At 63.2% G+C, this 26,260-nt stretch overlaps 4 protein-coding genes across 15 annotated transcripts in view; 3 read left to right on the top strand and 1 right to left on the bottom strand.

Annotated features, from left to right (window-relative positions):
* The window catches only part of ASPSCR1 (ASPSCR1 tether for SLC2A4, UBX domain containing), a 30,852-nt gene extending 22,172 nt beyond the window's left edge, over positions 1–8,680 (top strand). For 4 of the 7 annotated variants that reach the window (XM_060135302.1, XM_060135300.1, XM_060135305.1 and 1 more), the window contains 10 exons: positions 2,522–2,661; positions 2,898–2,979; positions 3,345–3,411; positions 3,859–3,921; positions 4,481–4,533; positions 5,594–5,718; positions 7,895–7,946; positions 8,183–8,252; positions 8,328–8,503; positions 8,588–8,680. In XM_060135302.1, the coding sequence (XP_059991285.1) occupies positions 2,522–2,661; positions 2,898–2,979; positions 3,345–3,411; positions 3,859–3,921; positions 4,481–4,533; positions 5,594–5,718; positions 7,895–7,946; positions 8,183–8,252; positions 8,328–8,461 (786 nt within the window). In that variant the 3' untranslated portion in view covers positions 8,462–8,503; positions 8,588–8,680. Of the gene's footprint in view, positions 1–2,521; positions 2,662–2,897; positions 2,980–3,344; positions 3,412–3,858; positions 3,922–4,480; positions 4,534–5,593; positions 5,719–7,894; positions 7,947–8,182; positions 8,253–8,327; positions 8,504–8,587 lie in introns of those variants that run through there. The other 3 variants (XM_060135301.1, XM_060135303.1, XR_009537713.1) reach the window with 3 other exon arrangements.
* A 1,173-nt stretch (positions 8,681–9,853) lies between these two features.
* CENPX (centromere protein X) lies at positions 9,854–13,872 on the bottom strand. Its single transcript, XM_060132855.1, has 5 exons — positions 13,791–13,872; positions 11,118–11,169; positions 10,850–10,903; positions 10,463–10,551; positions 9,854–10,368 (listed from the first exon to the last, which is right to left on the bottom strand). Exons 1-5 carry the CDS (start codon positions 13,818–13,820, stop codon positions 10,354–10,356), a joined length of 240 nt encoding a protein of 79 aa, XP_059988838.1. The 5' UTR covers positions 13,821–13,872; the 3' UTR covers positions 9,854–10,353.
* Positions 13,873–13,984: 112 nt separating this feature from the next.
* Positions 13,985–21,900, top strand: LRRC45 (leucine rich repeat containing 45). 5 transcript variants are annotated; one of them, XM_060132850.1, is made up of 17 exons: positions 13,985–14,736; positions 15,217–15,278; positions 15,667–15,737; positions 16,016–16,194; positions 16,457–16,597; positions 17,440–17,552; positions 17,923–17,981; positions 18,273–18,350; positions 18,622–18,757; positions 18,860–18,937; positions 19,035–19,146; positions 19,232–19,302; positions 19,725–19,817; positions 19,927–20,019; positions 20,570–20,740; positions 20,824–20,971; positions 21,242–21,900. In XM_060132850.1, exons 1-17 carry the CDS (start codon positions 14,517–14,519, stop codon positions 21,436–21,438), a joined length of 2,022 nt encoding a protein of 673 aa, XP_059988833.1. In that variant the 5' UTR covers positions 13,985–14,516; the 3' UTR covers positions 21,439–21,900. The 5 variants fall into 5 exon arrangements, with proteins under 5 accessions (XP_059988833.1, XP_059988836.1, XP_059988832.1 ...); XM_060132849.1 differs by having other exon boundaries at positions 13,993–14,736; positions 20,567–20,740; XM_060132852.1 differs by having other exon boundaries at positions 14,000–14,736; positions 16,469–16,597; positions 20,567–20,740.
* Positions 21,901–22,436: 536 nt separating this feature from the next.
* RAC3 (Rac family small GTPase 3) lies at positions 22,437–25,079 on the top strand. 2 transcript variants are annotated; one of them, XM_060132856.1, is made up of 6 exons: positions 22,437–22,597; positions 23,173–23,244; positions 23,445–23,562; positions 23,754–23,816; positions 24,250–24,409; positions 24,561–25,079. In XM_060132856.1, the coding sequence occupies exons 1-6, from the start codon at positions 22,563–22,565 to the stop codon at positions 24,689–24,691; spliced, it is 579 nt and encodes a 192-aa protein (XP_059988839.1). In that variant the 5' UTR covers positions 22,437–22,562; the 3' UTR covers positions 24,692–25,079. The 2 variants fall into 2 exon arrangements, with proteins under 2 accessions (XP_059988839.1, XP_059988840.1); XM_060132857.1 differs by having other exon boundaries at positions 22,439–22,597; positions 24,250–24,413.
* Positions 25,080–26,260: the final 1,181 nt, after the last annotated feature.

The following is a 26,260-nucleotide window of genomic DNA, read 5'->3' as shown; positions in this document are numbered from 1 at the left end:
GGCGGGTAAAGGAACAGCAAATGAGGGCTAGATTGCCGGCAGAGCATTGGAAGTGAGCAGGGCCAGGGCTTGGCCTCCGCTGGCGCCGTGTCTGCCCTGCTTCCTCCCACGTGGAGCGGTCAGACCCACTCCTCCTTTCCTGGTCTCTCTCCTCTTTGCGGTGGAAATATCTTCTGGGCAGGCCTCATGGAGGTGTTTGAAGCCCCCTGGCTTCTCCCTCGGTCATTTGGTAGGACAGGGTGGTCCGTCCTACCAGCCCAGCCATGGATATCCACTGTTCTCATGGGACAGGGACCGCCTGGGGTCCGGTCGTGGCGGCAGCTCTGGGACTTGGGTGATCTGGCCCCTGGGCTCTGATGGGCAGCAGAGGCTGCTCAGAACCCTGGCTCCTCTGCCCAGGAGCAGGGAGGTCCCTAAGACGCAGGGCGGTGCAGGAGAACGAGAGAGTGGGATCTCGAGGTGGCTCTCTCCCAGTGCTCTGGTTCCCGTGTGGGACCCCGGCTCCTGACTGCTCTTGGACAGACAAACGGGCTTCTGGAGCAGAGCTGAGGCATGGGAGGAGGGGTGTGAATTGAAGGTAGATCCAGCGGGGAGAGAGATTTTTGTCTGCTCACTTTCTGACTGAAAGTCAGTGGCCCCTGAGCAGCATGAAGCCAGCAGCTGGTGTCACCTGCGTCCCTGTTCTGGAAGTTGTGGGAGGGTTGTGGGAAGTGCTAGCAGTCTGCAGTCTTCCAGGTTACCCCTGGGCTGTGCACTGGAAGTACCCAGGAGGATAAGGAGGCCAGAGTGGCCCCGTGCACTCAGGGTCGGGCTTCCCCAGCCGTGCCCCCCCTGGGGATCAGGGGGCCTGTCTGATGGTCAGGCTCAGCTCCAGGCCGTGGATCACAAGTCACCCAATTGCTGGTTTCTCGGGGTGACTCATGTGTCCAGAACTGGGTCCTCGGAGGGCGGGACTGGGACAGGGAGGTCCCAGAGCTTGCTCGTTGGCTTGTGGGCTTTGTGCTCGAGCGCCGGGGGCCTGGCACTCGTGGACACGGCGGTGCCCAGCTCAGGCACATCCACATCTGCCCTCGCCCTCCCCCGGGAGCCCAGGCGAGTGCTCGGCCCTTCTGGAATGCAGGCGCCGTGGCTATGGGGGGCAGCCTGGCATCTTGTTATAAAAAGCTCTGGTGTGGACTGCCTGTGGGCGGCAGGAGGGTTGTGGCTTTGAGGGGGCAGCCCCCAGGGGCCTCGATCAGCCACCTACAGACCCCACTGCCCGGGCCTCAGCCAGCCCTTCCTGGCCACCCTGCCACAGTGCCTTGAGATCAGTGGGGCTTCCTGGCGAGAACCCACCTCCCTTCATTACGAGGAGTGACACAGGTGTGCACTCAGGAATGGCAGAGACCTGCTGGCCTGGGCAGTCAAGGCCTCGGGTGTGGCTGGGGGAGCAGCCCTGGGACACCTGGCAGGTGCACTGGGCAGCCTCAGCCCTCGACCAGCCCCAGGTTGGTGAGTCTGACCTCTAGAGTGGGTGGGGCTGTGGTCGGGCCGGAGCGCAGGAAGGGATGATCAGAGAAGCCTGCTGAGCCCGGCTCTGAGTGTTGAAGGCAGGAGGTGGGATTTCGGTGCCAGGCTGGGGCGGGGAGGAGGGGGCAGGCGGGAGCAGAAGGCAGAGAAGTGACCTCACCCCAGACGGCTTGTGGATGTTCTGTGCGAGGGAGGGTAGGACCTGGCATAGGCCCTGCCGGCGCAGCTGGACACCTCTGTCGGGCCCGGCTCCATGGGCGGCCTCAGCGCCGCGAAGGTGTCTCCCCACATAGTCACTTGGGCTACACTCGCTACAATTACCCACCCGGAGGCACTGCGAGCAGAGCAGGCCCTGCCTTATAATTTCCCTCTCCATTGCTGCCAATTAGGAGAGACGCTGTCCCTTCCTGTGTCCCCACGGTGGGCAGAGGGTGGGGCCAGCTGCTCCCCCAGAGAAGGGAGGAGGGGTCAGCCTGGCCATAGGGCCAGCAGCTGGCAGGTTTTTGCCAAATCTCTAATTTGGGGGCTGTCGCTTCTCCTGCCCTTCCCGTGGAACCGCTGACATGGCCATGACCAGGGCATTGCTCCCCAAGTTTGTTCCCCACTGGGAGACCCTGATAACAGGTGGCTCCCTGGGGCTCGTGGGGAGCCCCCACGGAGACAGGAAGTGAACAGAGATGCTGCTGTTCACCCACTGCCCAAGTACCCCCCAGCAGTCAGGGTGCCAGCTGACCCGGCTAAGCCAAGACCCCAGGGCCATGTGCCCTGGTGGTGAGTGAGGGTCTCAGTGTCAGTGTTGCTAAGCAGGCAGGCATGGTGGGAGGGGCTCCAGTCCTGGACAGGCTCGGCTGTCCCATGCCCCATCACAGAGACCCGGCCCTGGCCATGGGCTAACAGGCGGGGCTGGCAGCACATGGCTCAGCCGGGGTCTGCACGGCCACCCCAGCCCCCTGGGGTCGGGAGCCTGGGCCCTTCCCGGGACCTGCATCAGCCGAGCCCTCTGCCTGCCTAGCCAGTGGACCGAGACCCCGTGGTGTGCCACCCTGACCTGGAGGTGCTGCTCCAGGCCTGGCCTGCAGAGCTGCCTGACGAGTTCTTCGAAGTGACCGTGGATGATGTCAGAAGACGTTTGGCCCAGCTCAAGAGTGAACGGTGGGTGTGCACCCGGCCCCTTTAGAGACACCCATTCCCTTGGCAACACCTCAGAGGGTGAGGGGTCCCAGGCAGGGGGCTCCTAGTCCTGTCTGGCCCTGTGTTGCGGAGCAACTCACGAAGTCCAGGGGGACGAGGGAGAAACCCAGAGTCCAGCTGGTGTGGGGCCTCTGCTCTGGTTGGGGAGACCTGGGACCTTCACCACTGCCACCCCCTACCCCACCCCCCCACCCCAGGAAGCGCCTGGAAGAAGCCCCCTTGGTGACCAAGGCCTTCAGAGAGGCTCAGATGAAGGAGAAGCTGCAGCGCTACCCTAAGGTACCTTTGGGCGGGAGGTGATCTGCACATGGCTCTGCACTGGGGCCTCCTGCGGCTTCTGCAGCCCACAAGCCACTGGCCATGGTCTCCTGTACTTCAGCCCAGGCCTACACGGCCGTGGTTCGTTAATGAGCCAGGCAGCCCCATTCTAAGATGAAAAACATCAGTGTGTTTTCACAAGTGCACGTGGGTACTTGACTGGTCCTTGTGTCCAGCCCATGGGGCCGGGAGCGTTAGGGGGCAGCCAAGGTGAGGGGGTGCTGGCCCGACGTGGCCGGGGGACCTAGCCATCGTGGGCCCAGGGGTGTGGACACCTGGATTGGACTCCAGCTGTCCTGTTGACAAGCTGGCTTGTCCTGGCCTAGGTGGTCTTGAGGGTCCTGTTTCCTGACCGCTACATCCTGCAGGGCTTCTTCCGCCCCAGCGAGACCGGTGAGCAGCCCCGTCTGGGCGTCCGGGAGGGTGGGGGCGCCCTGTGAGCTCTTCCAGGCTCCTTCCCTCTGGGCCATGGGGCAGGCAGCGGGTGCAGGGCTGGGGACCGGCTCACGTTGGAGGCTCGGCAGACCAGCTAGGCAGTACCCGTGGGACTGGGTGGCCCCGTGCACCCATCTGTTCTGAGCATGGGTAGGACAGAGGGGCACCCAGAGAAGGGTGGACCCAGGTCTCCCCCACACCCAGTAGCGGGGTCTTTGGCCTGGGGCTGCAGCTCACCTGGAAGGAAGGCAGCAGTGCCACCAGTTCTGAGTGGGGTTCTTGGTGACCTTGGGGAGCGGGTCTGCACACAGGTTGGACCTGGCTCCCGTCCCATTGCAGAGGGGGCCCGGCCCTGGAGTGGGTCTGAGTGTGGGATCCCTGCTCACCCCACCCTTCCTCCTGCAGTGGGGGATTTGCGGGACTTCGTGAGGAGCCACCTGGGCAACCCCAAGCTGCCGTTCTACCTGTGTAAGTGCTTTTCTGGGACCTCCTGCTCAGCAGCCCTGGCACCTCCCAGTTGGGGCTTGAAGCAGCTTTTCCCACAGAAACAGCATCATGGGGCAGGCAGGTCCTGTGCCGGTGTCTGAGCATGAGTCCGGGACTGGGGAAGTTGGGGAGGGAGGTTGACCCTGCTCAGCGCCCCTGTGCCCTTTGCTTCCCACCTGGCCAGGAGCTGTAGGGGCTGGGGGCACAGGGGCGAGCTGCTGGCTTCCTTTGGAGGGCGTCTGGGTAGTGAAGGGTCAGGCCGCAGGGCTGCACAGGGAACTGTGAAGGGCAGGTGTCCCCTTGCAGGTGAGTCTGCCCGAGGCCCTCTTCCCAGCTTCTTGCTGGGTTTTTGCAGCGGTAGAGTGATGGACAGGGGGATGTGAGCTGAGGAGTACTTCAGAAATTCCTCAGCTGAGGCCTATGGCCCAGGCCTCATGCTCACTCTCAGGCCTGTCCTGGGGCAGGGGGTGCATGGGCAAGGGATGGGGGGGTGATGGGGGGCGTGAGGCGTTTCCTGGCGCAGACAACCATCTTTCCGCAGTCATTGCTCCTCCAAAAACCATCCTGGACGACCACACGCTGACCCTCTTTCAGGTACTGCCTGCCTGCCTGGCTGGCTGGTGGGTGCTGCTAAGCTGGCCCGGGAGGGGCACCTGCCCAGGAGGGAGCGTGAGGCCGCAGTCGGGAGTATGATAAGGCCTTTTAGAGGGTGGACTAGGAGGGAGCAGGGTGCTGCTGAAGTCAGTTTGGGGGCTTTCCAGCCTCCTCTGCCTCCTGCCCCGGTGGGGATGGGCCTGCCCGGCTGGCTGCCACCGTCCTGAGCCAGGACTGCCCCTGGGTCTGGATGAGAAGGGGCTGGCAGGTGGGGCTGCTTAGGGGAACCCCTTAAGGGCCAAGGGTCAGAGGCCTCGGCTGCAGGTGGCCAGCTGCCCAGACGGGAGGGGCTGCTGCCAGGCCTGCTGCCCTGCCCCTGCCTTTCCCCTGGGCCCTGTGGCCTCCTCTGGGAATGCCGTGGTGGGCCCTCCCTGCTAGCTGGAGGCCCCTAGAGCTCCCAGGGTGAGGAGCGTTGATCCGGTGCCCTGCTGGGCCGCAGTCCAGAGCAAGAAGGAATGTCCTGTCCCTTCACCCCAGGAGAGCAGCCTGAGGCCTCCCCAGCCCTCTAGCCTAATGGTTTCCTCTTAAAGTGTCTTCAGATATTTTAATTAGTAACAGAGGCTGGCTTTTGTTGAGTGGCCAGCAGGCCCTGCAGAGGTCTAGTTGGGGCAAGGGGGTCTGCTTGCTGCTCAGGACTGCCACCGTCATGGGGGGATGGGGCCAGAGCAGCAGAGAGGCTGGAAGCCCACCAAGGAAAGGAGTCAAGGTTGGGGGGAGCAGGGTGCTTCCCCCGCCCCCACTCCCCCTTCTCAGCCCCCTTCTGCAGCCCCCCGGGAGCCCCAGAGGCACTGGGCCTCCTTCCTCTATCCCCACCCGCCCTCCCTCCCTCCCCACTCTCCCTCGCTGGCCAGCCTGTTGATAAACATTGAATTTGGAAGATGCTTTGGGATGGAGAGGGGCCAGCGTCCAGGCACCCCCCTCCAATTAGGAACCCTGGGGTGCTGCCTGTCCCGCCCACGTGGCCTGATTCCTGGTGACACTCTGCCCCCGCTACCAGCAGCCGTCTCCTTTCATCCGTCAGCTCGCCCTGGAGCCGTGGGGCCTCTGCTCAGAGTGGCGTCCCTGCCCGCCCGCGATCAGAGAGCTGGCAGGGCTCAGGGAAGGAAGGCTTCCTCCCTCCTGCGGGTGAGCAGGCGCGGGCGCGGAAGCTGCTGGCTTTCATGTCCCTGGCAGGGCCGCGTTCTGGCTGGAGGCTGCCCGGGGGCTGGTCCTGCGCCCCAGAAAGTGACAGCTCAGGGTGGGTGTGGGGGATGGCAGCCCAGTGCCCTTTTTGGCCACTGGATCAGGTCAGAGTGACTATTCGTTGGGAGAGGCCAAAAAAGGGTGAGGCCAAGGATGGGAGGATGCAGAGGACTCAGTCCGTGGACACAAAGGTCCCCAACCCCCCACGTCGTACCTGCTTCCTGGGACTGAGCCCCCTTAGTGCTGGTTCTGCCCCAAGCCTCAGGGAGCTCACTCGGCTCCTGTCTCAGCCACCTCCACCACTGCCTCGCCCAGAGCCCCTCCATCACCCTTAGTGGGCCTTGAAGACCACCACGATCCATGTAGACCTCGTCAGCCTGAGCAGAGGGGTACACCCTCCCTCCTGGCGGTCATGGTGGTCTTCTGTGCCATCCACTCACCCCTTTTCCAGTGGGATTCCCTGAGACACAGGCTGGCAGGTAGGGGGCTTCCAGCAGGTGCTGAGGAAAGGCAGGGAGGCCAGGTTCAAGAGGAGCTGCCTCGAGGGGCCCAAATGGGTCCTTCAAGACTTCAAGCTCTGCAGCTCCCAGACGGCCCAGCCGGGTGGGTGGCCCCAGTGCCTGGCGGGTTGGCCGGGTCAGGGTCTGGCTTCACTGCGCTACCCTAGAAAGGTTGAGGCACTGTCCTACCTGTGTTTCTCTCCCCACGCCCCCAGCTTCCAGTGCCTCCAGGGCCCTGGGGCTGCCCTCCACCCTGCAGCCCATCTCCCCGCACCAGGCTATCATTCCAGGCATCACAGTGGGGTTTCAGAGTGTTCACGGCCCTTCTCTGTCCCTCAGCTTCAACTGCAATCTCAGCGTTCCTAGGCCTGGCCTTTGAAGCTTCCTCTTATTAATACTCCCCGCCCAGACGCCAGGAGCTCAGAGCTGGGCAGAGAGGATGCGCTCAGCTGGCAGCAGTGGCCCTTCCTCCAGGGCTAAGGACACAGAGCCTTGGGTGGTGGCCTTCCTGCTGGCTCAGGCCAGCTTTGGGGCTTACAGCCATGGTCCTCGTCGGGTGCAGAGGCGGGAATAGAGGCAGGTTACGACACTGGAGGGCTTCGGGATCCTCTGTAACAGCCCTGACTCTGCACCACAGTCCAGCCCCCTACCTGGGAGGCCTCCGGGGGCGTTTCGGGGGCCACGTGATGTGTCCTTGTCCCACACCTGCGCAGGTGGAGCCAGTCCTGAGCAGAAATCTTGCACCACCACCCCCATGGACAGGCCTCCGGGAGGGGTGTGGGGACCCCAGTGCAACACCCACCCTGCAGGACAGGCTTGATGCTGGCTGGCACTGGCTTTTCCTTATCAAGCGAGACCAGTGCCGAGTCAGGGAACCCACCTATGGGCTTTTGGGTCAAGGCAGTAGGCCTGGAGGCACCGATCAGCCTGGGACTCCCAAAGCAGCTTGGCTCCCAGAGCCCCCCCCCCCCCCCGCCTTCCCCTTGTGCCGGGGCCACTGAGGGTCCCTCCCCTGGTGCTCCTGTCTCCAGTCTAGCTGCTTCCAGTGCACCTGGGCTCATATGTCAGTCCCTATGGAGTGCCCCCGACTCCTGCACTCTGTTCTTTGGGCAGCACAGGTGAGGGAGGGGAGTGGGGGGCATGGTGGGCTGTGCCCCATGCCCCCACCCATGCAGTTCTGTGTGAGTCTGCATCTCCTCTGACCTCTTGACCTCCTGCAGTCTCTGCTGAGGGCGGGGGCTTCCAAGCTTAGTTCCCACCTTCAGACTGTCAACTGTTTACCCCGGGAACTGGGCAGGAAGGGGAGGTAGGTAAAAATGCCAGAGCACACACACCACGAGAACTTCCTGTTCAGCTGGTGTTTGGGGCTGGCCCTAGGATTCGATGGTCTGATGCCTTGGCCTGGCTTGCACTGGGGTTGGTGCCAGAGGAGTAATAGGTGAAGCTGGGCAGTGGACTGCACGGTGGGAGGGGCCTGGTAGGGCCGTAGCCCTCAGCGGAGCCCTGGGCCTTAATGGGTGCAGCACCCATGAGGCCAGCATGGAAGTGCAGTGCGGCCCTCTCTGCCGTGCTCCACGGTGCCCACTTGGTCCCTGAGCTCTCCTCTGTCCTCCCTGCAGGCAAACCTCTTCCCTGCTGCCCTTGTGCACTTTGGACCTGAGGAGCCAACAGGTGGGTGGGGCCCCCCTCTGCCCACCGCTGCTGACCAGCCCCGGGCCGCACATCCCAGCTCATCAGACGCCCCAGAGCAGGGGACTTCGGGTCTGGGAGGGAGACCTGTGGCCCCGATACCCCATACCCTTCTCCTGGGGGCTTCAGGCTGGGTCATGCCCCCTCCCAGAGCAGAGCAGCAGTAGGCAGGGGCACCCCATTCTCTGTGGCCTGAGGGTAGGCTGGGCCTCCTGCAGGCATCTACCTGGAGCCCACGCTGCTGGAACACACCATTTCCCCGTCTGCAGCTGACGTGCTGGTGGCCAGGTGAGTGTCCACAGAGGGTGGGGAGAGCCCGCTGCCACAGTGCCCACCATCTGGCACCTCGGCCTTTGTTCTCAGGTCCATGTCCAGGGCTGCTGGAACCCCACCCCCGCCACCAGCCCCTGACCCTGCGCCCGTTGAGTTGGAGCCAACTGCTGAAGAAGGGGCAGTGGGCCCCCCTGAGCCCAGCCCTGGGACGGCCCAGCCAGTGAGGAGGGGTCTGGGCAAGGTGCCCAAGTGGCTGAAGCTGCCAGGTACTATGGGGGGTGGCCGGGCAGGGAGGGGCTGCTGGGCGGGAGCCCAGGGCCCAGAGGTCATCCCATGTGTTTGCGCTGCAGCCAGCAAGAGGTGAGAGCCGCCAGCCCAGAGGTGCCACTCTGCCAGCCACAGGACCCCTGCCCACCCTGAGCGGGAATAAACATGCAAGCCTCTCTTGAGACCCTCCTGTCGTCCTTTCCAGGGCAGAGGCCCTCGGTCCTCTGACCCACGGCCCTCCTCCTGCTGCTGCCCCTGCGCCGCATCCCCAGCCGCGGGCCTCCAGCCTGGCTGGACGGTGACGTGGGCCTGGGAGGCTGCTTGCTGGGGCTTGTTCTCCTTAACGAGGGCACAGGTGTCTGCCCTGAACTGCCTGCCCCTTGGTTTTTACTTCACTGACGTTGTTCACGACGACTCCTCTAGGCAGGACACGAGTTCAGGGAGAAGGACCTCCAGGCATCGCCTGCCTGGCTGCATCTCAGGCTGGGCCCCCAGCCCTTGGCAGGAGAGGGGCGGACGCAGCCCCCACCCTGCGGTGGGACCGGGCAGGGCTGGCCTGGGGTTTCCCGGTGCCCCGCCCGCCCCACCATCTGAGCGCACTTCAAAGTGGCTGTGGGGCACGGGCTCTGGCACTTGTCGCCAGCCTCTCCCCTCAGGTCTAATGACTTCCACATGCGCCCAGAGCTTTGAAGCCCTGAGACTCCCTGCAGGAGGGGGGAGAGGGGAGTGGGGGGCAGAGGCGGGGAACGGGTGCGAGAAGGGGCCAGCGGGGCTAAACTAGGGAGGGAGGGCTGGCCCCCCACCCATGCCATCCTTGGGCATGGGGGTGGGGCTCCTGGGTGCCCGTGGCAGCAGGGGCAGACGTCCCTCCCCAGTGGAATAGGTCCTCCAGCTCTGTGAGAGTCCTGACCCCATGGTCACTGGGCCCAGGGCCCTCTGGGTGTTTCTGTCCTGGGCTGATGAGTCCCAGCAGCTTTCAGAACTGGTGGGAGGTGGGTACTGTGTTGGGGGGGGAGGGCAGCCAGGCCTCCCGACTGGGCTTCTAGCGGCTCCCAAGCAGCTCTGAGCTGCCTGGCCCTGTGGCCCTGGGACCGGTGGTCCTTCCCGCTGGCGTGGCTCCCCCTGCCCCACCAGCACCCCGGCCGGGCCGGTGGCACACCACACTCACGGCAGCCCTGTGGCAGAGGCACCATCCCAGGCGAGCAGCCACACGTGCGAGGGCTCCGATTTCACAGCCTCTTGAGCCTGGCCCACAGCAGGGCACTCACACATGCTGTTTGTTATTCTGTCCTCTCCCAGCTTTGAAGCAACTTGACTTTGGGTGATTAATGGCAACAGGAGGCTGTGCCTGGGGAGGTGGCTCTGATTTACTGACGTTGCTTTGTGAGAACAAATATACAGCTCAGGCAAGCATCTTTTGAGGGGAATATCAGACGGCTAGAAGGTGACACACAAGCTTTGATGTCGGTGGCAGAACCACACCGTTCTGCTTGTTTGTGGAGGACACACAGGCTACCTGCTCAGGCAGGCGGGTCTCCCGCACCTGCTTCCCGGTGACCAAGTGCTTCTCCCACACCGGTGGGTGCTCGGCTGTCCTGAGGGCGGGGGGCGTGAGGGGAGGGCACCAACCCAGGTGCAGGACCCTCATCCTGTCAGTGACCCCTCTATCTGCTGCATCCCGGCCATCAGCAGCAGGCAGAGGGGATGACAGGGGGAAGAGAGTGGTGCTTTGCTGGCACCCGGCCAATCCTGGGAGCTGGAGGAGAACCTTGGGGGATCAGCAGCTCCTGTCCTGTCTGAAGCCAGAGGCCGTGACGTGGAGCGGTGGCCACAGTGAGGGTGGAAACCCCTAGAAGTCCAGAAGCTGTGGGGGAGAGGAGCGCTCAGAGCCTCGTGGATGTAGCCACCCCCCCACCCCCGTCTCCTGGGCCAGGCCCTGTTCCTGGAGGTGCACCTACCAGCTGAGGCAGCACCTTCTCCAGCTGTTCCACGTCCACTTGGGCCAGGTCCTCTGCCTGGGCCTGCCGGACGCTGCGGATGGCCGCTTCTGCCGTGATGCAGGAGGGAAGTGAGGCAGAGAAGGCTTGGGGGGCCTTGAACCCTAAACCCCGTGGGCCTCAGCCCTGGCTGCTGGCCCACCCCCGTGCCAGCCGACAGCTCAGAAGGCTGAGGTTGGGGCCTCTGAAACACGGAGCTTTTCAGGGACAGGGAGCTTAGGTGCTTGGGGAAAAACTGGAAAAATGTGTCTTGGTTACCCCACTGAAAAATAAAATGCAAAGCGGTCGTGAATGATCGGATGGGCCTGGGTGGGATACTAGAGAACACTGCTGGGTCCCTCTGCTCACCCACAACGAAGATCTTGAGCAGCTCGGCCATGAGCTGCAGCGCGTCCCCACTGACTGCAAGGTGAAGGGAGAAGGTTACAGACACACACCCTCTCCCTGCTGCCCCACTCTGCCCTCACTGCTGCTGACCTCACGCTCTTGCCGGTGACCTCAGCCCTCCGTCTGGCCCAGTCCTCTCTGAGGCTCTGGCCCCTGCAGAGGTGCAGTGCAGGGTCCCGGGTGCCCAGCAGTCCCCGGCCACCGCCCCCCCACCCTCCCCTTCACACACCTTTGGTCTTGTCGTCTTTAAAATGCAAGTGCAGCAGCTTGCTCACCAGCTCCTGAGGGACGGAGGGGGCGTCAGTGAGCCACCGCCCCTGCCCCTCTGCTGCACACCCCTTAGGCATTTAGTTCTGGATGGGATGGGGTTGTAATTTCTGGCTGGAAATGCTGTCTGTGGGGCTCTCCCAGGGTGGGGAGATTAGGCAGTGGGGAGAAACCTCTCTGAGTGCCTCCAGGAGGACCAGAAATTAGATGCAAGTGGCAGACCGGTGGGAGCAGCCCAGGTGCCTGCCTGCCGCTCTCTGGGGCTCCAGTCCTCATGGTATCCAGAGCAGTCCTGTGCTCCTGCCCCCAGGGACGAGGTGCTCTCCCCACACTGGGCCCCTTTACAGGCCTGTCCACACCACCAATGCCGCCCGGCTTTGCCAGACCCTGCTCTGGGCACTGGGTCAGCTCCATCCCAGGTCCCTCCCTGGAGCCTACGACACGACAGGACACGTGGAAAGGGATCTTTGGAAAGGGATCTTCCTGTAATGGGGAAGGGCACTGTGGGAACCGCAGAGCTGGGGAGGGGCCAGGCTCCTCGGTCAATGGGCAGTCAAGGTAGGGGGCAGGGCCCAGACTATCTGCAGGACTTCCTGACCAATGAGGATGGGACAAGGGCGGGCCCAGGCCAAGACTCCTCAAGGGAGAGGCTTGAGCCCCAAAGTATGGCACCACTAAGCGGATATAGATTCTGGGGATCAGCATCTCAGGAGCTCAGCTTGGAACATGTTGCATGACGGACACACGTGAGGTGTCGAAGCAGAGCAGCCATTGGGTGGCTGGAACTCAGAGATGGTTGAAGCTGGCGATGAGGATCTGGGAGGTGGCAGCACGTGGGTGGACCAAGGGAGGTTGCTGAGGGCAGGGACCAGCCAGAAGAGGCTGCGAATGAGGAGCCAGCAGAGCGCCAGGGGAGGCGGGAGGACAGCAGCAGTGGGTGCCCAGGAGAAACTGGGTGTCGTGCAGGGAAGGTGAGCTGGGGACCCACCAGGCCTCTAGCCTTAGCCACGGAGATGGCACTGCCTCACCCAGTGCAGCTCAGCAAAGCTGGAGAGCAGAGTGGAGGGAGCGGACCCTGACGAAGCCCTGGCTCAGGAGGGTAAGAGCTCGTCACCAGTCACTTGGGGCAGCACCAAAGAAGCAGCCTCATCCTTCCAGCAGTGACCACGTGAGCTTGGCGCCACCTGCTGGCCCTCCTTGCTGTGTACCTGAAAGGTACCAGCAAAGGCACAGAAGGCTCTACTGCTCCGCCAGCTCCCAGACCCTGGGGAAGAGCTAAATCAACCAGGCTGCTGCTGGGGGGCAGCTGCATGGGGTTGCCGTGATAACTAAAGCAGTCAGCACCAGCTGGGAGCAGAGGTTCCCTAAACTTGCAGAGGGTAGGATGGGACCTGGGATGTGGTCAGCCTTTGCCCCACTGTGTGGGGGCACCACGACCCCTCCCCCTCCCCGGGGACAGCCCTGCTCATGGGTAATGACCATAACCCCAGCTCTGGCCAGAGCCCTCTGAGGGTGAGGGCTCCAGAGCTGTGCAGGACTGCATGAAGGAGGCCCAGCCCAGTGCTCCCCTCTGCAGCTATTACAGTGGAGGATTCCTACAACCCCCTGCCTCGGTGGTTTTCCCTTTGACACTATATACCCCTTGTAGGCCAGGGCAGAGTGACGATTCTGGGTGATAGAAAGAGAACACCCACTGGGGACTGGCTGGACAAGTACTCATGAGGGGCTGAGACTCTCCCTCCTGCCCACAAAGGCCTGATATCAAGGGCTCAATGTCACCTAACCTTAAGACAGAGCAACAATGTGAGACTCAGACCACTTACAGCCTGCGGGGTGTGGGAGGCAGCTGACCTCACCACCCACCCACCCAGAGCCCCATTTGCCAGGTGCAGAGCAAAGGGGCTGACTCTGGAGGCGGATGGCCTGGGTTTGACTCTAGTTCTGCCTCTTTCCCACTGGCAGGTGGGGGTAGTACCAGTACCCATCTCCTATGGTGTTGAGCATTACACGGGCTAATCCATTTCAAGTGCATGTAACAGTGCCTGACTGTGCTGGGTGTGCTGCTAAGAAAAGCACTTGTAGAGCCACGTACACACCAGGCAACGAAGCCAGCCTGGCTCAAGTGAGACGCAAAGCACAGGGCTGGTGTGATAGGAAACACGCCAAAAGGAAGCTTTAGAATACGCAGGCGCCGAGACTACCCGCGAGCTGGGCCGCACTGTGCTCTACGCTAAATTCTTTAGGGTGAGTCCTGCGGATCCCGGAGCCGCGGGGCGGGAGCCCAGGCTCCTCTCTGAGCCTCCCTTCATTTGTGCTGGCACTTACCCCTGCCCGATTTCTGCAGACCCTCTCCCTCTTGCCGCAGACCAGGCTGCCTACCCAACCTTCCGCTACCCGGCCGCGGGATCCCATCCACGGAGGACGAAAGGTGTGCAGGACGAGGGTCATTGCCAGATTCTGGGAATGGGCTCACCCTATAAGGCACCCGACGGCAGCGCGGGGGCTGGCTCAGGATCCGCACGTGGGTCACTCAGGGGACCGGGCCGCAGCGTCCCCGCCGGACCCGCGCGTGCCCCCCGCCCCGGCGGCCTCGCCCCGCGCCCCCAGCCCGCCCCGCCAGCAGGCCCTCTCTCACTTTCCGGAAGCCGGCGCCGATTTCCTCCATGACCGCCACCAAGGTGCGCGCCCTCCGGAGCCCCGCCCCCGCGTCCCCAGCCAATGAACCTTGAGCGCGCCCTCCGGAGACCCTCCCTCGCGACTCCAACCAATCGACAAAGAGCGCGCCTTCTGGAGCCCCGCCCCCCGCCTCCAGCCAATGGACCCTCCGCGCGCGCCCGCTCCTTCGCCTTCACTAGCCCGCGGTGAGCGCCCCTCCTCCGCAAAGCCTCCTGGGAGTTGTAGTTTCCTCCAGGTCTTCCCGACGCTCCCTGCTCTTCCTGGATACTGAGGCGCGCGGCGGCCGTGACGAGCGAGCGGGGGGCCAGCGGCGCGAGGGCTGGGGGCATCGGGCCCGGAGCCCAGGGGTACGGGCGACGTCCGGACGGACCGGCCCCGCCGCTGGAGGCCCCGCCCCCGAGGACGCCCCACCTCCTCGGTCCCAGGCTTCAGCGGTCCGCTGAGAATCACCCGCCCCTGCCCTCCTGGGGCCTCGCGCCTGTTGGACCAACTCAGTTTGCGCCTCTTTTCCTGGCTGCTGAAGACTTAGAGTCTTTGTGCCCCCACTGAGCTGCCGGGGGCTCTCTAAAGGCCCCCAGGGGAGAGGCCCTGCCGTACTGCCCTTCCCCGGCTTCCCGGTCCCAGCTGGCTCCTGGTGAGGCCTGTCTAGGCGCTTTCCGGGAAGCCCTTCCTGCACCCCAGGGACATGGAGGAGTTCCGGCGCACCTACAGCCGGCTGTGCAAGGAGAGTGGGGCCGAGCCCCAGGAGACTGTTCTGCAGCAAATGCACCAGCTGCCGCAGGGCCGGCTGGACCTGGCCACACAGAGCCTGACAGTGGACACCTGCAGGGCTCTGGGCAAGCTGCTACAGAAAGAGGCACTGCTGACGGAGCTCGTCCTGAGTGACTGCATGCTGAGTGAGGAAGGTGGGCACCAAGGGCCGGCGGCCCAGGGCAGCCCTTCCAACTTCAGTGTTGGGGCCGGGCTCCCCTGGCTTCTTTTTGCTCTGCTGCTTATTAGCTGCACGTGCCACAGTCCTTGGTGCTTAGCATCTCTAGCAGAGAACTCAGTCCCACCCGATCTCTTCTTTGTGAGGTTACTCCCTTTTACTGTCATAAAGCAGCAGCAGCGTCCTCTCTGGACACCCGGGAGCAGAAGGCAGTTTCTCTTTGTAATGGGAAAGCCTTAGTGTCCCCTGACTTAGGAGAGTCCCGCTGTGCTGGTGAGCCACCCGACTCCACACCTGGCGGATGTTTCAAACCTGACACAGGAGTGGGGTGACTCCTTTTTGGCATGAACCTTGGCTGGTGGGGGCCACTGGGACAGCCGTCTCTCCCCTATGTGTGGGGAGCTGACCCAAGACGGAGACACCAGGGGTGGAGGGTGACTGCCCTGCTCTCTTACAGGGGCCGTGCTGCTGCTGCAGGGGCTGTGTGTCAACACCATCGTGCGGTTTCTGGATCTCAAGGTGGGTGGATCTGCACTCAGGGGCGTGCCACCTGAGAGCAGGAGTAGAGAAGATACAGGTGTCCTGGCGACCAGGGGTCTGCATGGTGGCCGGAGACTGTGTCTGTAAGTACTCTTAGCACACAGGCTCCGCGCCATTTGCTCATGGTCTCACGCACACGTGTCGGTGTTCTGAGGGCAGGAACGTGAGTTCCAGAATGTTCTCACAAGCAAACTGAAATAGCCTGCATTAGGAGGCCACTGCGGGCAGGGAAAGCAGAATTTGAAAGGAGCCACACCTTCCGTTCGCCATGGCCTCCCCCACCGCCTGACGCCTGACGCCTGGCGAGGGTATTCGGAGCCCAGCTCAGGATGCCGGGGAGTGACTGGCTGGCCTCTTCCTGTCCTAGGGCAATAACCTTCGCGCCTCAGGGGCCGAGGCACTGGCAAAACTCCTCCGACAGAACAAGTCCATTCAGAGGTAGGGTGGCGGTCCCAGCCCCCGCTCTCCCCCGAGCCCCCGCTCTCTCTCTGCGTGGTTCTGGGTTGGCTCCAGCGGACACGGTTCTGCAACATGAGAGGTCACGCCTTCATGCCGGTCTTCCGTGGTGGGGAGTAGGCGGGTATGAGTTACTCACGCGCCTCCAGCCTTTCTGCCAGAGACACCCAAGCCTGTGCCCCTCCTCAAGCCCGCTGGACCCCATGGGAGCAGGATGGGAGCCTTCGGGGCCACGCACCTCACGTCCACCCTTCCTGCAGCCTAACCCTGGAGTGGAACAGCCTGGGCACGTGGGAAGAAGCCTTCGCGGCCTTCTGCGGGGCCCTGGCAGCCAATGGCGCCCTGCGGCAGCTGGACCTCCGCAACAACCAGATCAGCCACAAGGGTGCCGAGGAGCTGGCTCTGGCCCTGAAGAGCAACACCAGCCTCCAGCAGCTTGGTGAGGCCGCCAGCACTGGCCTCTTCGTCCTCAGACCGGGCCAGGAGGTCTTGGTCTGGGGGGGAAGGGGGAGGGGTTGCATCTCATCGCTTCCTCAGCCCTCCCACTGCTTCCTTTGTCCTCTCCCAGAAGGGTGGGGGTGGGAGAGGAGGGGCTCGCTGAGCTGGGCTCCTGATCTGTGGCCGATCGCAGGGAGTACCAGTATTCCAGGCTGGGCCAGCCCTCCCACCCCCGCCCCGTGCTTTCCATCTGGCAACACCAGATTTCCCTCCAGACCTGCGCTGGAATCACATCGGCCTCCTGGGGGGCCGCGCCCTGGTAAACTGTCTCCCCAGCAACAGAACCCTGTGGAAGCTGGAGCTGGCTGGGAACAGCATCCCCGGTGACATCCTCAGAGCCGTGGGTACGGGCACATGGAGCCGCTGGTGGCTTGCACTGTTTGGAGCAGGACATAGAGCTGATTCCCTGTGTCAGAGACTCAGCCACTGAGGGAGGGGTGGCTTGGGCCAGAACAAGTAAACACGGCATCACGATGGTAGCATGTTAAAAACAGAGGAAGTGAGAGCAGGCTCCAGGGAAGAAAAGGCAGCGGCAGGAGCCTGCAGAGTGCCGACTGCCTGGTGCTGCGCCTCACCCTCCTCGCACCACGGTCTCCGCCTGTCATGACCCTGACTCCTCAGCCCCAAGCCCACTGAGCACTCTGCCACTCCCCATGGCTCGTTGTCCCACCGGCAGCGCCAGCCACCCAAGGGCCCGAGCCTGGGTTGCAATCTAGTGTGGCATCACCACCTGCTGGGTCTGCCCAACGCATGTCCTCTCCCACTTCTTGGTTCTTGGGCCTGCCTCTGAGTCACCCCAGTTGGCACTGTGGCCACTTCGGGCTGGCCTCTCTCCAAATGCTGCCTGGACCTTTCCAGAGCATGGGAGCTGAGCACACCATTCACCTCTTAAACGTCACACGCTGGCCTTTGGCCTTTGGGGCGGAGCCCAAATGCCCACCTTTTCTGGCAGTTGAGCAGCCTCCCCACCTCTCCCCGTGTGCCTGTTCCCCCTCCCAGGCTCCTGGCTTCACTGTTGTCCCTACCCCCGCCCCCTCTGAGCCCCTCACTTGCTAGTGCACTGAGGGGTCTGATTTGTGGGGTGAGATACCACCTTGCGCAGTGTCTTCTGGGCATGGGGCTGGGCTGGCCGTTGGCCACTCCTGGGGCTCGGCCTCCCGGTAGACAACTTGGCTCTTTCCAACAGAGCAAGCCATGGATCACAACCAGGACCGGCAGACCGCCTTCCGGGAAAGCCAGGCCCGCGCCCACGTGCTCAGCAAGGAGGTGCGGCACCTCCGGGAAGAGAAGTCCAAACAGGTGAGGACAGTGCTGCCTCTGACTGCAGGGCCTCGCCCCGACCCCAGCCCCGCCCTGGCTGTATGGACAAAGGGCCCCCCTCAGCCCCCGTGCCATGGACTTGTTCCTTCCTTCTGGGCCCTGGAGCCTCTCCAAGCAGCCAGTAGCCAGGCCTGGGAGGCAGCCTCTTGTTCTGATGCCCTCTGGCTGGGTGGGCGGGTAGGTGGGCTTCCCCTCTGGGCCTCCCTGCGTGGGAGCCACTCTCCCTTTGGATGAGGCTGAGCCCTTTCGTGTCCTGCCGCCTCAGTGGATGTCTGCCCTCCTGTCCGCTGACGGTGGGGAGTGGGCGGGCTCTGGGCCCTGACCGGGCTCTGGCTGGCTCTGTCCCCAGTTTCTGGACTTGATGGAGACAATCGACAGACAGAGAGAAGAGATGGTCAGGAGCAGCAAGTGAGTGTGGCCCCAGGGCCAGGGGGCAGGGAGGTGGTGCGCTGGGGGTACCCGGGCTTCGGGTCCTCACTCTGGCCTTGGAGTGACCTGACGTGAGCCTCGTCGCCTGCCCGTGAACAAGGTTGTGGGGTGTGTTTACTGAGGGAGTTGGCTGGAGGGTTAGAGGCTGCACCGCGACTTCCTCAGCCCACACCTGGAGGTGGCGTGAGTGTGAAGAGCAGCAGCTGCCGCAGGGAGGGGCCCAGAGGGCGCCAGGGTTTGGGTCTCTTGAACCCTCCTCTGTGCCCACAGGGCGTCGGCAGCACGCGTGGGGCAGCTTCAGGAAGCCCTGAACGAGAGGCATTCCATCATCAACGCTCTCAAGGCCAAGTAAGGAGGAGCAGAGGGTAGGACGGGGTTGTGCGGAGGCTTCAAAACACTTTAGAGACCTGCCCACAGGGCAGAGGAGGACTGTCCAGACAAGGACTCGAGTCCCCAGCGTACAAAGGAGGTGGAGGGACCGCTGGGATGGTAACCTGGGAACGCTTCTTGGAGGAGGTGGGCGCTAGCTGGGGTAATAGTCTGGCAAGAGTGAGAACAGCAAGGACTTAGCAGAGTCTAGAGGAGGGATGGGGTGGGGCTAGCCCTTCCCTCCTTGCAGGCTGCAGATGGCTGAGGCCGCCCTGGCTCTGTCAGAGCAGAAGGCCCAGGACTTGGGGGAGCTCCTGGCCACCACAGAGCAGGAACAGCGGAGCCTGGCACAGAGGCAGGCAAAGGAGCACAGGCTGGAGCAGCAGGTGGGCAGGGAGGGCTGGATGGGCAGGTGGTTGGGTGTGGGGTAGGCAGGCGGTGCGTGGTGGCAGGTGTCCAGTGGTGCCCTTTCCCCATCTGACCCCCAGGAAGCTGCAGAGCGGGAGTCTAAGCTCCTCAGAGACTTGTCTGCTGCCAATGAAAAGAACTTGCTTTTGCAAAACCAGGTATGGGGGCAGGGTGTGGGGGCAGGTCCCTGGAAGGCCTGGGGCAGGGCTTCAGGGAAGGGGCCAAAGCTCCCCTCCCTCAGTGCCGGTTTTCCAGGTGGACGAGTTGGAGCGGAAAGTGAAATCTCAGCAGGATCAGCTATTCCTGACCAGGCAGGAGCTGACCAACACGGCAGCTGAGCTGAAGATGCGGGCTGTCCAGGCTGAAGGTGGGCACACGCAGGCCTGCCACTGGGTCCTGAGAACCAAGGCCCCCAGAGGAGTCCTACCCACGCTCTTCCCCTGTGCTTCCAGAACGCCTGGAACTGGAGAAGAAGAGGTCCCGGCAGAGCTTGGAGGACGCGGAACACCTGCGCTTCAAGGAGGTGCCTCATTAGTTGTGTCGTCTGGCCTTTGCTCTCTCCGCTTCATCGGGGCCTGCAGACACCTCGGTGTGGCATGGTGTCCCCAAGGCGCACTCCTGGCCAGGCTTCCCTCGACAACCTTGGGGTGCTGGTGGCATTTCTCCAACAGCCCTGGTAGATGTCAGACCCAGAACCTCCCCACCAGTTTCTAGAAGGGACCCTGACTGCTGGGGCCACAGCGCAGGCTGCCATGTGCTCTGTGCCACCTGGGGTGCAGCACTGGGACGTGCCGTCCATCCTCACTTCCTGTGAGGTCACTTGGGGCAGCCCTCACTCGGAAGTAACAGAGTCCCCAAGATTCACCTGCCCCCAGGGTGGGGGTCCCAGAGGGGAAGGCTGGGGAGCCAGCGTGCCAGCCCTGTCCCCACCCCACACCTGGGCAGGTGGAGCACATGACTCGCCACCTGGAGGAGAGCGAGAGGGCCATGCAGGAGAGGGTACAGAGGCTGGAGGCTGTGCGGCTGTCCCTGGAGGAGGTGAGCTGGGCGCCAGGCTCTGCTCTCCCCTAGGGAGGCTGGGTGTGGCCAGAAGGGGTCCCTGGGCAGGGGCAGAGGGCAGGCCCAGTGGTCACTGTCTGCGGTGTAGGAGCTGAGCCGGGCAAAGGCCGCAGCACTCAGTGAGCGCAGCCAAGCTGAGGAGGAGCTCATCAAGGCCAAGAACCAAGTCCGCCTGGAGGAGGTGAGCCCAGGGCCACGGTCCGCTGCTTGCAGCGCCCACTGGGGAGAGAGGTCTGAGGGGTTGGCATGAGCTGCCTGGGTTGCACAGCCCTTTGGGCTTAAGTGGGCCAGACCAAGGCTGTCTTCTGACTCTGTAGGGAGGGACAAGGGAACAGGAGGTCCAGGGGTGCAGAAAACTTAGACGAGGACACTCATCCCATCAGCACCATATCCAGCCCCCCCCACGCCCACGCAAAGAGCCAATGTCCTCCAGCCCCAAGGTGAGGAAGGGGTTTGGCCCAAATGTGCAGCCTGTGATCACATGGTGGAAGTAGGGGACCAGAGGCCAGAGGGCATGATGGTGTCAGCCTGGGACATGGGGGAGGCTCCTCATTCAAGTTGAGCCCATTCAGAGCAACATATGCTATAACTTTAGTGACAAGGCAGTTTCCACATTGCAAACATACGCTCCTCTTTGTCTGAAGGTGGGGCTGGGGGATTCACTCCTCTCGTGAGCTCAGGGCCACAGGCCAGAAAGCAGCTCACCAGCCCCTCTCCTGGGCCTGCAGCAGCAGCGCCTGGCTCACCTGGAGGAGAAGCTGCGGCTGCTGGCGCAGGCTCGGGACGAGGCTCAAAGCGCCTGCCTGCAGCAGAAGCAGGTGGTAGCCGATGCCCAGGCGCGGGCCAGCCAGCTTGGCCGGCAGGTGGAGGGCCTGAGGCGGCGCCTGGAGGAGCTGCAGCAGGTAGCCGGGACATCGAGGGCTCCCAGGGGTGCCCCTGGTGCCCCCAGCTGCCACCTCACCCCCCCCACCTCCTTGCCTGGCAGGAGCTGAGCAACAAGGACCAAGAAAAGGCGGCTGAGGTGACAAGGGTGCGGCTGGAGCTGCAGGAGCAGAACGGCCGCCTGCAAGCCGAGCTGACAGCCCAGGAAGCGCTGAAGGAGAAGGCAGCGGCCCTGGAACGCCAGCTGAAAGGCGAGCTGAGCGCCACCCCCGCCCCCCTGTGGCTTCTCTGCAGGGCCTTCCTTACTGGGTCATCCCACAGGAGGAGGAGGAGGCTGGCCTGGAGAGCTGAGCTTGGCCTAGGTCTCAGCTCCAGGAGGTGCTGGTAGGGGAGGCTGGGTATGTGTGTGCCCAGGGGACCCCGAGCGAACCCCACCCTGCCGGCCCCCTGCGGACCTCTGGGTTGGCAGGAGCCCAGGCAGTCCCCAGAGCCCCTTCCTCACTGAGCTTCCTCCCTTGCAGTGATCGCAAGTGACCACCGGGAGGCACTGCTGGACAGGGAGAGCGAGAATGCCTCTCTCCGTGAAAAGCTTCGCCTGAAGCAGGCCGAGATTGCCCGGATCCGGGATGAGGAGGCCCAAAGGGCCAGCTTCCTGCAAAATGCTGTTCTGGCTTATGTGCAGGGGTCCCCCCTGAGGACCTTGAGCCCCCAAAAGTGAGGGGAGGCAGGGAAAGTCTGAAAGTGGCAGGAAGGTGGCATCTGTTGGACATCTTTGTCTCATGCCTGCCTCTCCCTTCTTTACAAGGGACAGGCCATGGGTAGGTCCGGGCTCTTTAGGCAGGGTCTACAGCCGGTGACTTGGAAAATCAGTGCTGGAATGGATGTGAGAGCAGGACGGCTGCAGCTTACCACCAGAGTGCCCGCCTGCGGGGGGTCCAGAACCTCGCTGGCCAAGGGGGCTGGAGAGGGCCCCAGCCCCATCCCCACTCCTTCATCCCAATCACAAGGAATGATGCGCCTGAGAACACAGACCCATGTTGGAAGGAGATCTGGGGGAGCAGGCCCGAGCTCTCCTGGCCCCACCCACCACAGTTCAGTCGCCTTTCACAACCATGAGCTCCGCAGGCCCCAGCGCTCACTCCAGGGTGTTCTGAAATACAGACTTTTGCAATTTGTGATACATTTTGGCCCCAGTGCCTTTATCCAGTATCAGTCTTTTCTCCAAGCTTGGGCCCTTCAGGAAAGGCCCTCCAGGTGTGGCTGGGTCACCCTTCTAACTGCTACCAGGTAGGGATTGGTCCAGCTACTGCAGCAGACAGGTGGGGATGGGGGCAGCTCGGCAGGGGGCTGCCTGCCTCGTGGATCTCTAGTGACTGCAAACACCTGAGTTTTCACCAGCTGTCTCGTGGTTAGAGGGTGGGTGGGCCTCAGCCCCTCCCTCGGTGGGCCCGGGGAATCCTCTCCCTAGAAGAAACCTTGTGTGCACCGACCACAACCTGTTCAGGTGGGTGGGAGCAGCCTGTCTGCGCTGCCCTCGCCCCTTGGCGTGGGTCACAGGGGCTCTGGGGAGGGCCTGCCCAAGCTCGACACGGATTGCGGGGTGCCCTGTGACCCCGCCCCCCACCAGATTTCTCTGGAAGGCGCGTCGGCCCGGGTTCGGGGCGGGTCCGCGCCCCCCGCCCTCCATGCCGGCCGCGTTCGGCTGTCTCCGCGCCCGGCGCTCGGCGGCGCTCGGCTGTCTCCGGCCGCTCGGCTCGGCGATCGGCTCGGGTCCGCGGCCGCTGCGGCGCCGGGCATTTCTCCGCAGCTCGGCTCGCGGCCGCGCCCGCCCGGCCCGCGCCCATGCAGGCCATCAAGTGCGTGGTGGTCGGCGACGGGTGAGTGCGCGAGGCGGAGGCCGCTCGGCCTGGCGCGCCAGGCGCGCCGGGAGGGGTTGGCCCCGGGGACCCTCCTGGGCAGGGCGCGGGGCTCCGGGGCGCGGCCGGGACGGAGGGTGCGGCGTGCGGTCCGGGGATCCCGGCTTGGGGTCCAGGCGGGGCGGCCCCGACCGGCCCGTGGGCGTTGGGGGACCGGGCAGCGGCGGGAGGACGCGGTGGGGCGGGGTCCCGGCTGGTCGCGGGGCGCAGGCCTCCAGCCCAGGCCCACCTGATGCTGCCGGCAGCCAGCGGCCCCTCCTGGCCTCCCGGTGGGTGGGGCCAGGCCTCTCACCTGGGCTTAACCCTTAGCCGGTGCCACCTTCCCGGCACCTGCCTGGGGCTCTGAGGCAGCTCGCTCCAGCCCTCACCCACCACTCTGCCACCCCGGAGGCCCTCCTGCCCTGGTCCTCTATCGCTGCGGATCTGCTGGGCAGGCAACCCTGTTCCCACCCTGGGCACCGTGGGAGGGGCTGCCCTCGCTGGGCAGAGGGCTGAGGTGGGTCTGGGAGCAGCGTGGACTTGCCCTCTCTCCGCAGCGCCGTGGGGAAGACCTGCCTGCTGATCAGTTACACGACCAACGCCTTCCCTGGAGAGTACATCCCCACCGTGTGAGCAGGCGGGCGGGTCCAGAGCTGGCAAGGGGAGGGTATGGATGCCTGTGTGCGGGGCTCCCCTGAGCTTCGAGGTCGGGCCCAAGTAGCCCTGGTCTGGGTTCCGGGGTGAGGCGAGGTGCTGACAGAGCTCCAGGTCTGTGCAGGCCTGAGAACCCAGACACGGGGGGGAATCTCTCTCACTTTGTTTCCTGCAGTTTTGACAACTATTCTGCGAATGTGATGGTGGACGGGAAGCCTGTCAACCTGGGGCTGTGGGACACCGCTGGGCAGGAGGACTACGACCGGCTTCGGCCACTCTCCTACCCCCAAACTGTAGGGGACCACAGGGCTGCCTGCAGGGGCCGGGTGGCTCGGGTGGAGGCCCAGAGGGCCTGGTGTGCGTGCGTGCGTGCGTGCGTGCGTGTGTGTGTGTTGGGGGGGTGAGCAAAGGCCATTCGGAGCCTCTTTGACCATTCCTACATGGTACCCTCTCTTCTTCCCTTCTTCTCTCCCTTTCTCCCAAGGACGTCTTTCTGATCTGCTTCTCCCTGGTGAGCCCAGCCTCCTTTGAGAATGTTCGAGCCAAGGTAGGAAAGGGCCAGAAGCAGAGTTGTGTTTCTGGGAGGGGAGGAAGCTGCCCAGAGGACTTGCCCTTAGAGGGCAGGGGTCTCTTGCTTGAGGGCCTTACAGAGACATATTGTCCTTTGGAGATTGCCGGGTGTGAGGTCTCATGGCCCAGATGGTGATGAGGGGCCAGGGGTGGGGTAGGGGTGGTGAGTGAGGCTCTCAGAGAAGGAAGGGCCCTGACTGAGAGGACCTGACGGGCCTGGAAGCGTCTTGGCTAGGTATTTTTGTTCTTGGTCATTCCCCTACCAGACCCAGTGGTCGCCCCGTGAAACAAGAAGGGCTAAGCGTGGGTCTAGGCACAAGGAAGGGGCCTTTGGGAGCCATGGCCTGCTCTGGGCCAGGCTGAGGGCAAAGCTCTCGAGGGGTAGGGATCAGAGCCTCTCATCCCCACAGTGGTACCCAGAGGTTCGGCACCACTGCCCCCACACGCCCATCCTCCTGGTGGGCACCAAGCTGGACCTTCGTGACGATAAGGACACCATCGAGCGGCTACGGGATAAGAAGCTAGCGCCCATCACTTACCCCCAGGGCCTGGCCATGGCCCGGGAGATCGGTGAGTGGGCACGGACAGGCCTGCCGGTGCAGGGAGGAGAGGTTCGCTCTGGGGGGCACAGTGCTGCCCCCCGCTGCCCGCCTGTGCTGCCCCCCGCTGCCTGCCTGTGCTGCCTGCCACCCTCACTCTTCTCTTTCTTTGCTGCCCCCAGGCTCTGTCAAGTACCTGGAGTGCTCAGCCCTGACCCAGCGGGGCCTGAAGACTGTGTTTGATGAGGCCATCCGGGCTGTGCTCTGCCCGCCTCCTGTGAAGAAGCCGGGGAAGAAGTGCACGGTCTTCTAGAGCCCTCACTTCTGGAGGAGCAGCCTCCAGCCGCCCGCGCCTGTATCTGTTGTGTTGAGATGTCTGGTGTCCCCGAGTCTGCTGTGGGGAAGTTTTGTGGGTGGGGAGGGGGAAGAATCACGGGGACGAGGCTGCTGCTCCCGGGGTGGTGCTGGGGCCATGGGGTCCTGTCCACTCTGCCTCCTCTACCTGGGGGTACAGCTCCAGCCTTCCCTGGCCCCCAGGGAGTCCGGAAGGGAGCAGGGTCTCCCTCAGGCTGCAGGGGCAGGTCCAGGGCAGCCCCAGGATGGGCTTCCCTGATGGGGGAGTTTGTGGGGTGGGTTCTGTCCTTGTGCCCCAGGATGGGGCAGCCCCTTTTTATTTTATACAATAAACCTTCTTCATCATCTCCTGCTGTCTTGCTACCTGCCCTGCTCCTGTCTCCCCCTGCCTGCTCCTGCACCCTGAGGGTGCCAGGCCCCTAACCCCCACCATCCACGGGTACAGAGCGGGTGAGCTTCACACACACACACACACACACGCGTGCGCGCGCACCAGAGGAGAGGAGGAAAAGCTTGCTGAGCCCTCTCGGTCTCCAAAGGAGGGACCCAGATCAAAGTGGGGGCAAGTGCATTTGGTCCCTTCTGGATGAAGAAAGCCCTTCTCACGCTGACTTCAGGCCTCTGGGAGGGCACAGCCAGGCGAGCAAGGGGCAGGATGGTCTGCAAGTCAGGCCCCATGGGGCCCTGTGGAGCCCAGGGCAAGGCCAGGGGACACTAGCTGAGTGTTCAGGAAGACAGACCGTCAAGAGGAAGGACGTCCAGGCAGAGGGACCCTGCAGCCGTGGAGGTAGAACAAACGTGGTGTGGAGAGGACAGGAGGGGTTGCAGGTGAGCCAACAGCCTGGCATCGCTGGGCAGACAAAGGCGGGAGGTGAGGGGCGGGCCTGGCCTGGAGCTAGAACTTCACCCCTGAGGCCGCAAGGCACTACTCTGGTGTGATGAGAAGCCACACTGCACCCCCGCAATGGTGTGTAGAGGGTGGACTGCTGAATTTCAGGAATTTTGCTAGCCAGTTTTTAAACAGCTATTGTTAATAATTATATAAACTTACATTAGTTGTATTAAAAAAAATGAAATTAACAAATACTCAAAACACATCACTTCCTAAATATTTTTGTACATATTACTATTATCTGTGCTATCGGGTGTAAGGCTTTTGTATCTGTGTGGTGGGGGACACGCATCTCTCCCCAGCTCCACCTCAAGGACAGTAAACAGGCGGGAGTATTTTACCATAGAAGTTGGCAAATCCTACAGCTGGAGCTTGTGTTCAGTACGTGGTGAATAACTCACAAAGCTGAGGGAATGAAAATTGAAAACCGTCATCTGATTCAGCAAAGAAGTCGCTCAAGTCATCAACAAAGTAATGAAGTCCCAACACACAGCATCCTCAGTTCACGTTTGTCTTATGCATGGACTTCAGGAATGCCAACCAACACTCATGTTAAAAACACCACTGCTTCCATACCAGAGACCTCTGGACAGGGCCAAAGGCCATCCTCGGTCAAATTCACCACTTTCATTAGGA

Source organism: Lagenorhynchus albirostris, chromosome 20, assembly GCF_949774975.1.
Source record: "Lagenorhynchus albirostris chromosome 20, mLagAlb1.1, whole genome shotgun sequence".
NCBI classification, from domain to species: domain Eukaryota; kingdom Metazoa; phylum Chordata; class Mammalia; order Artiodactyla; family Delphinidae; genus Lagenorhynchus; species Lagenorhynchus albirostris.
Note: the sequence above shows the minus strand (reverse complement) of the source record. Positions and strands in the feature narration are given on the sequence as shown.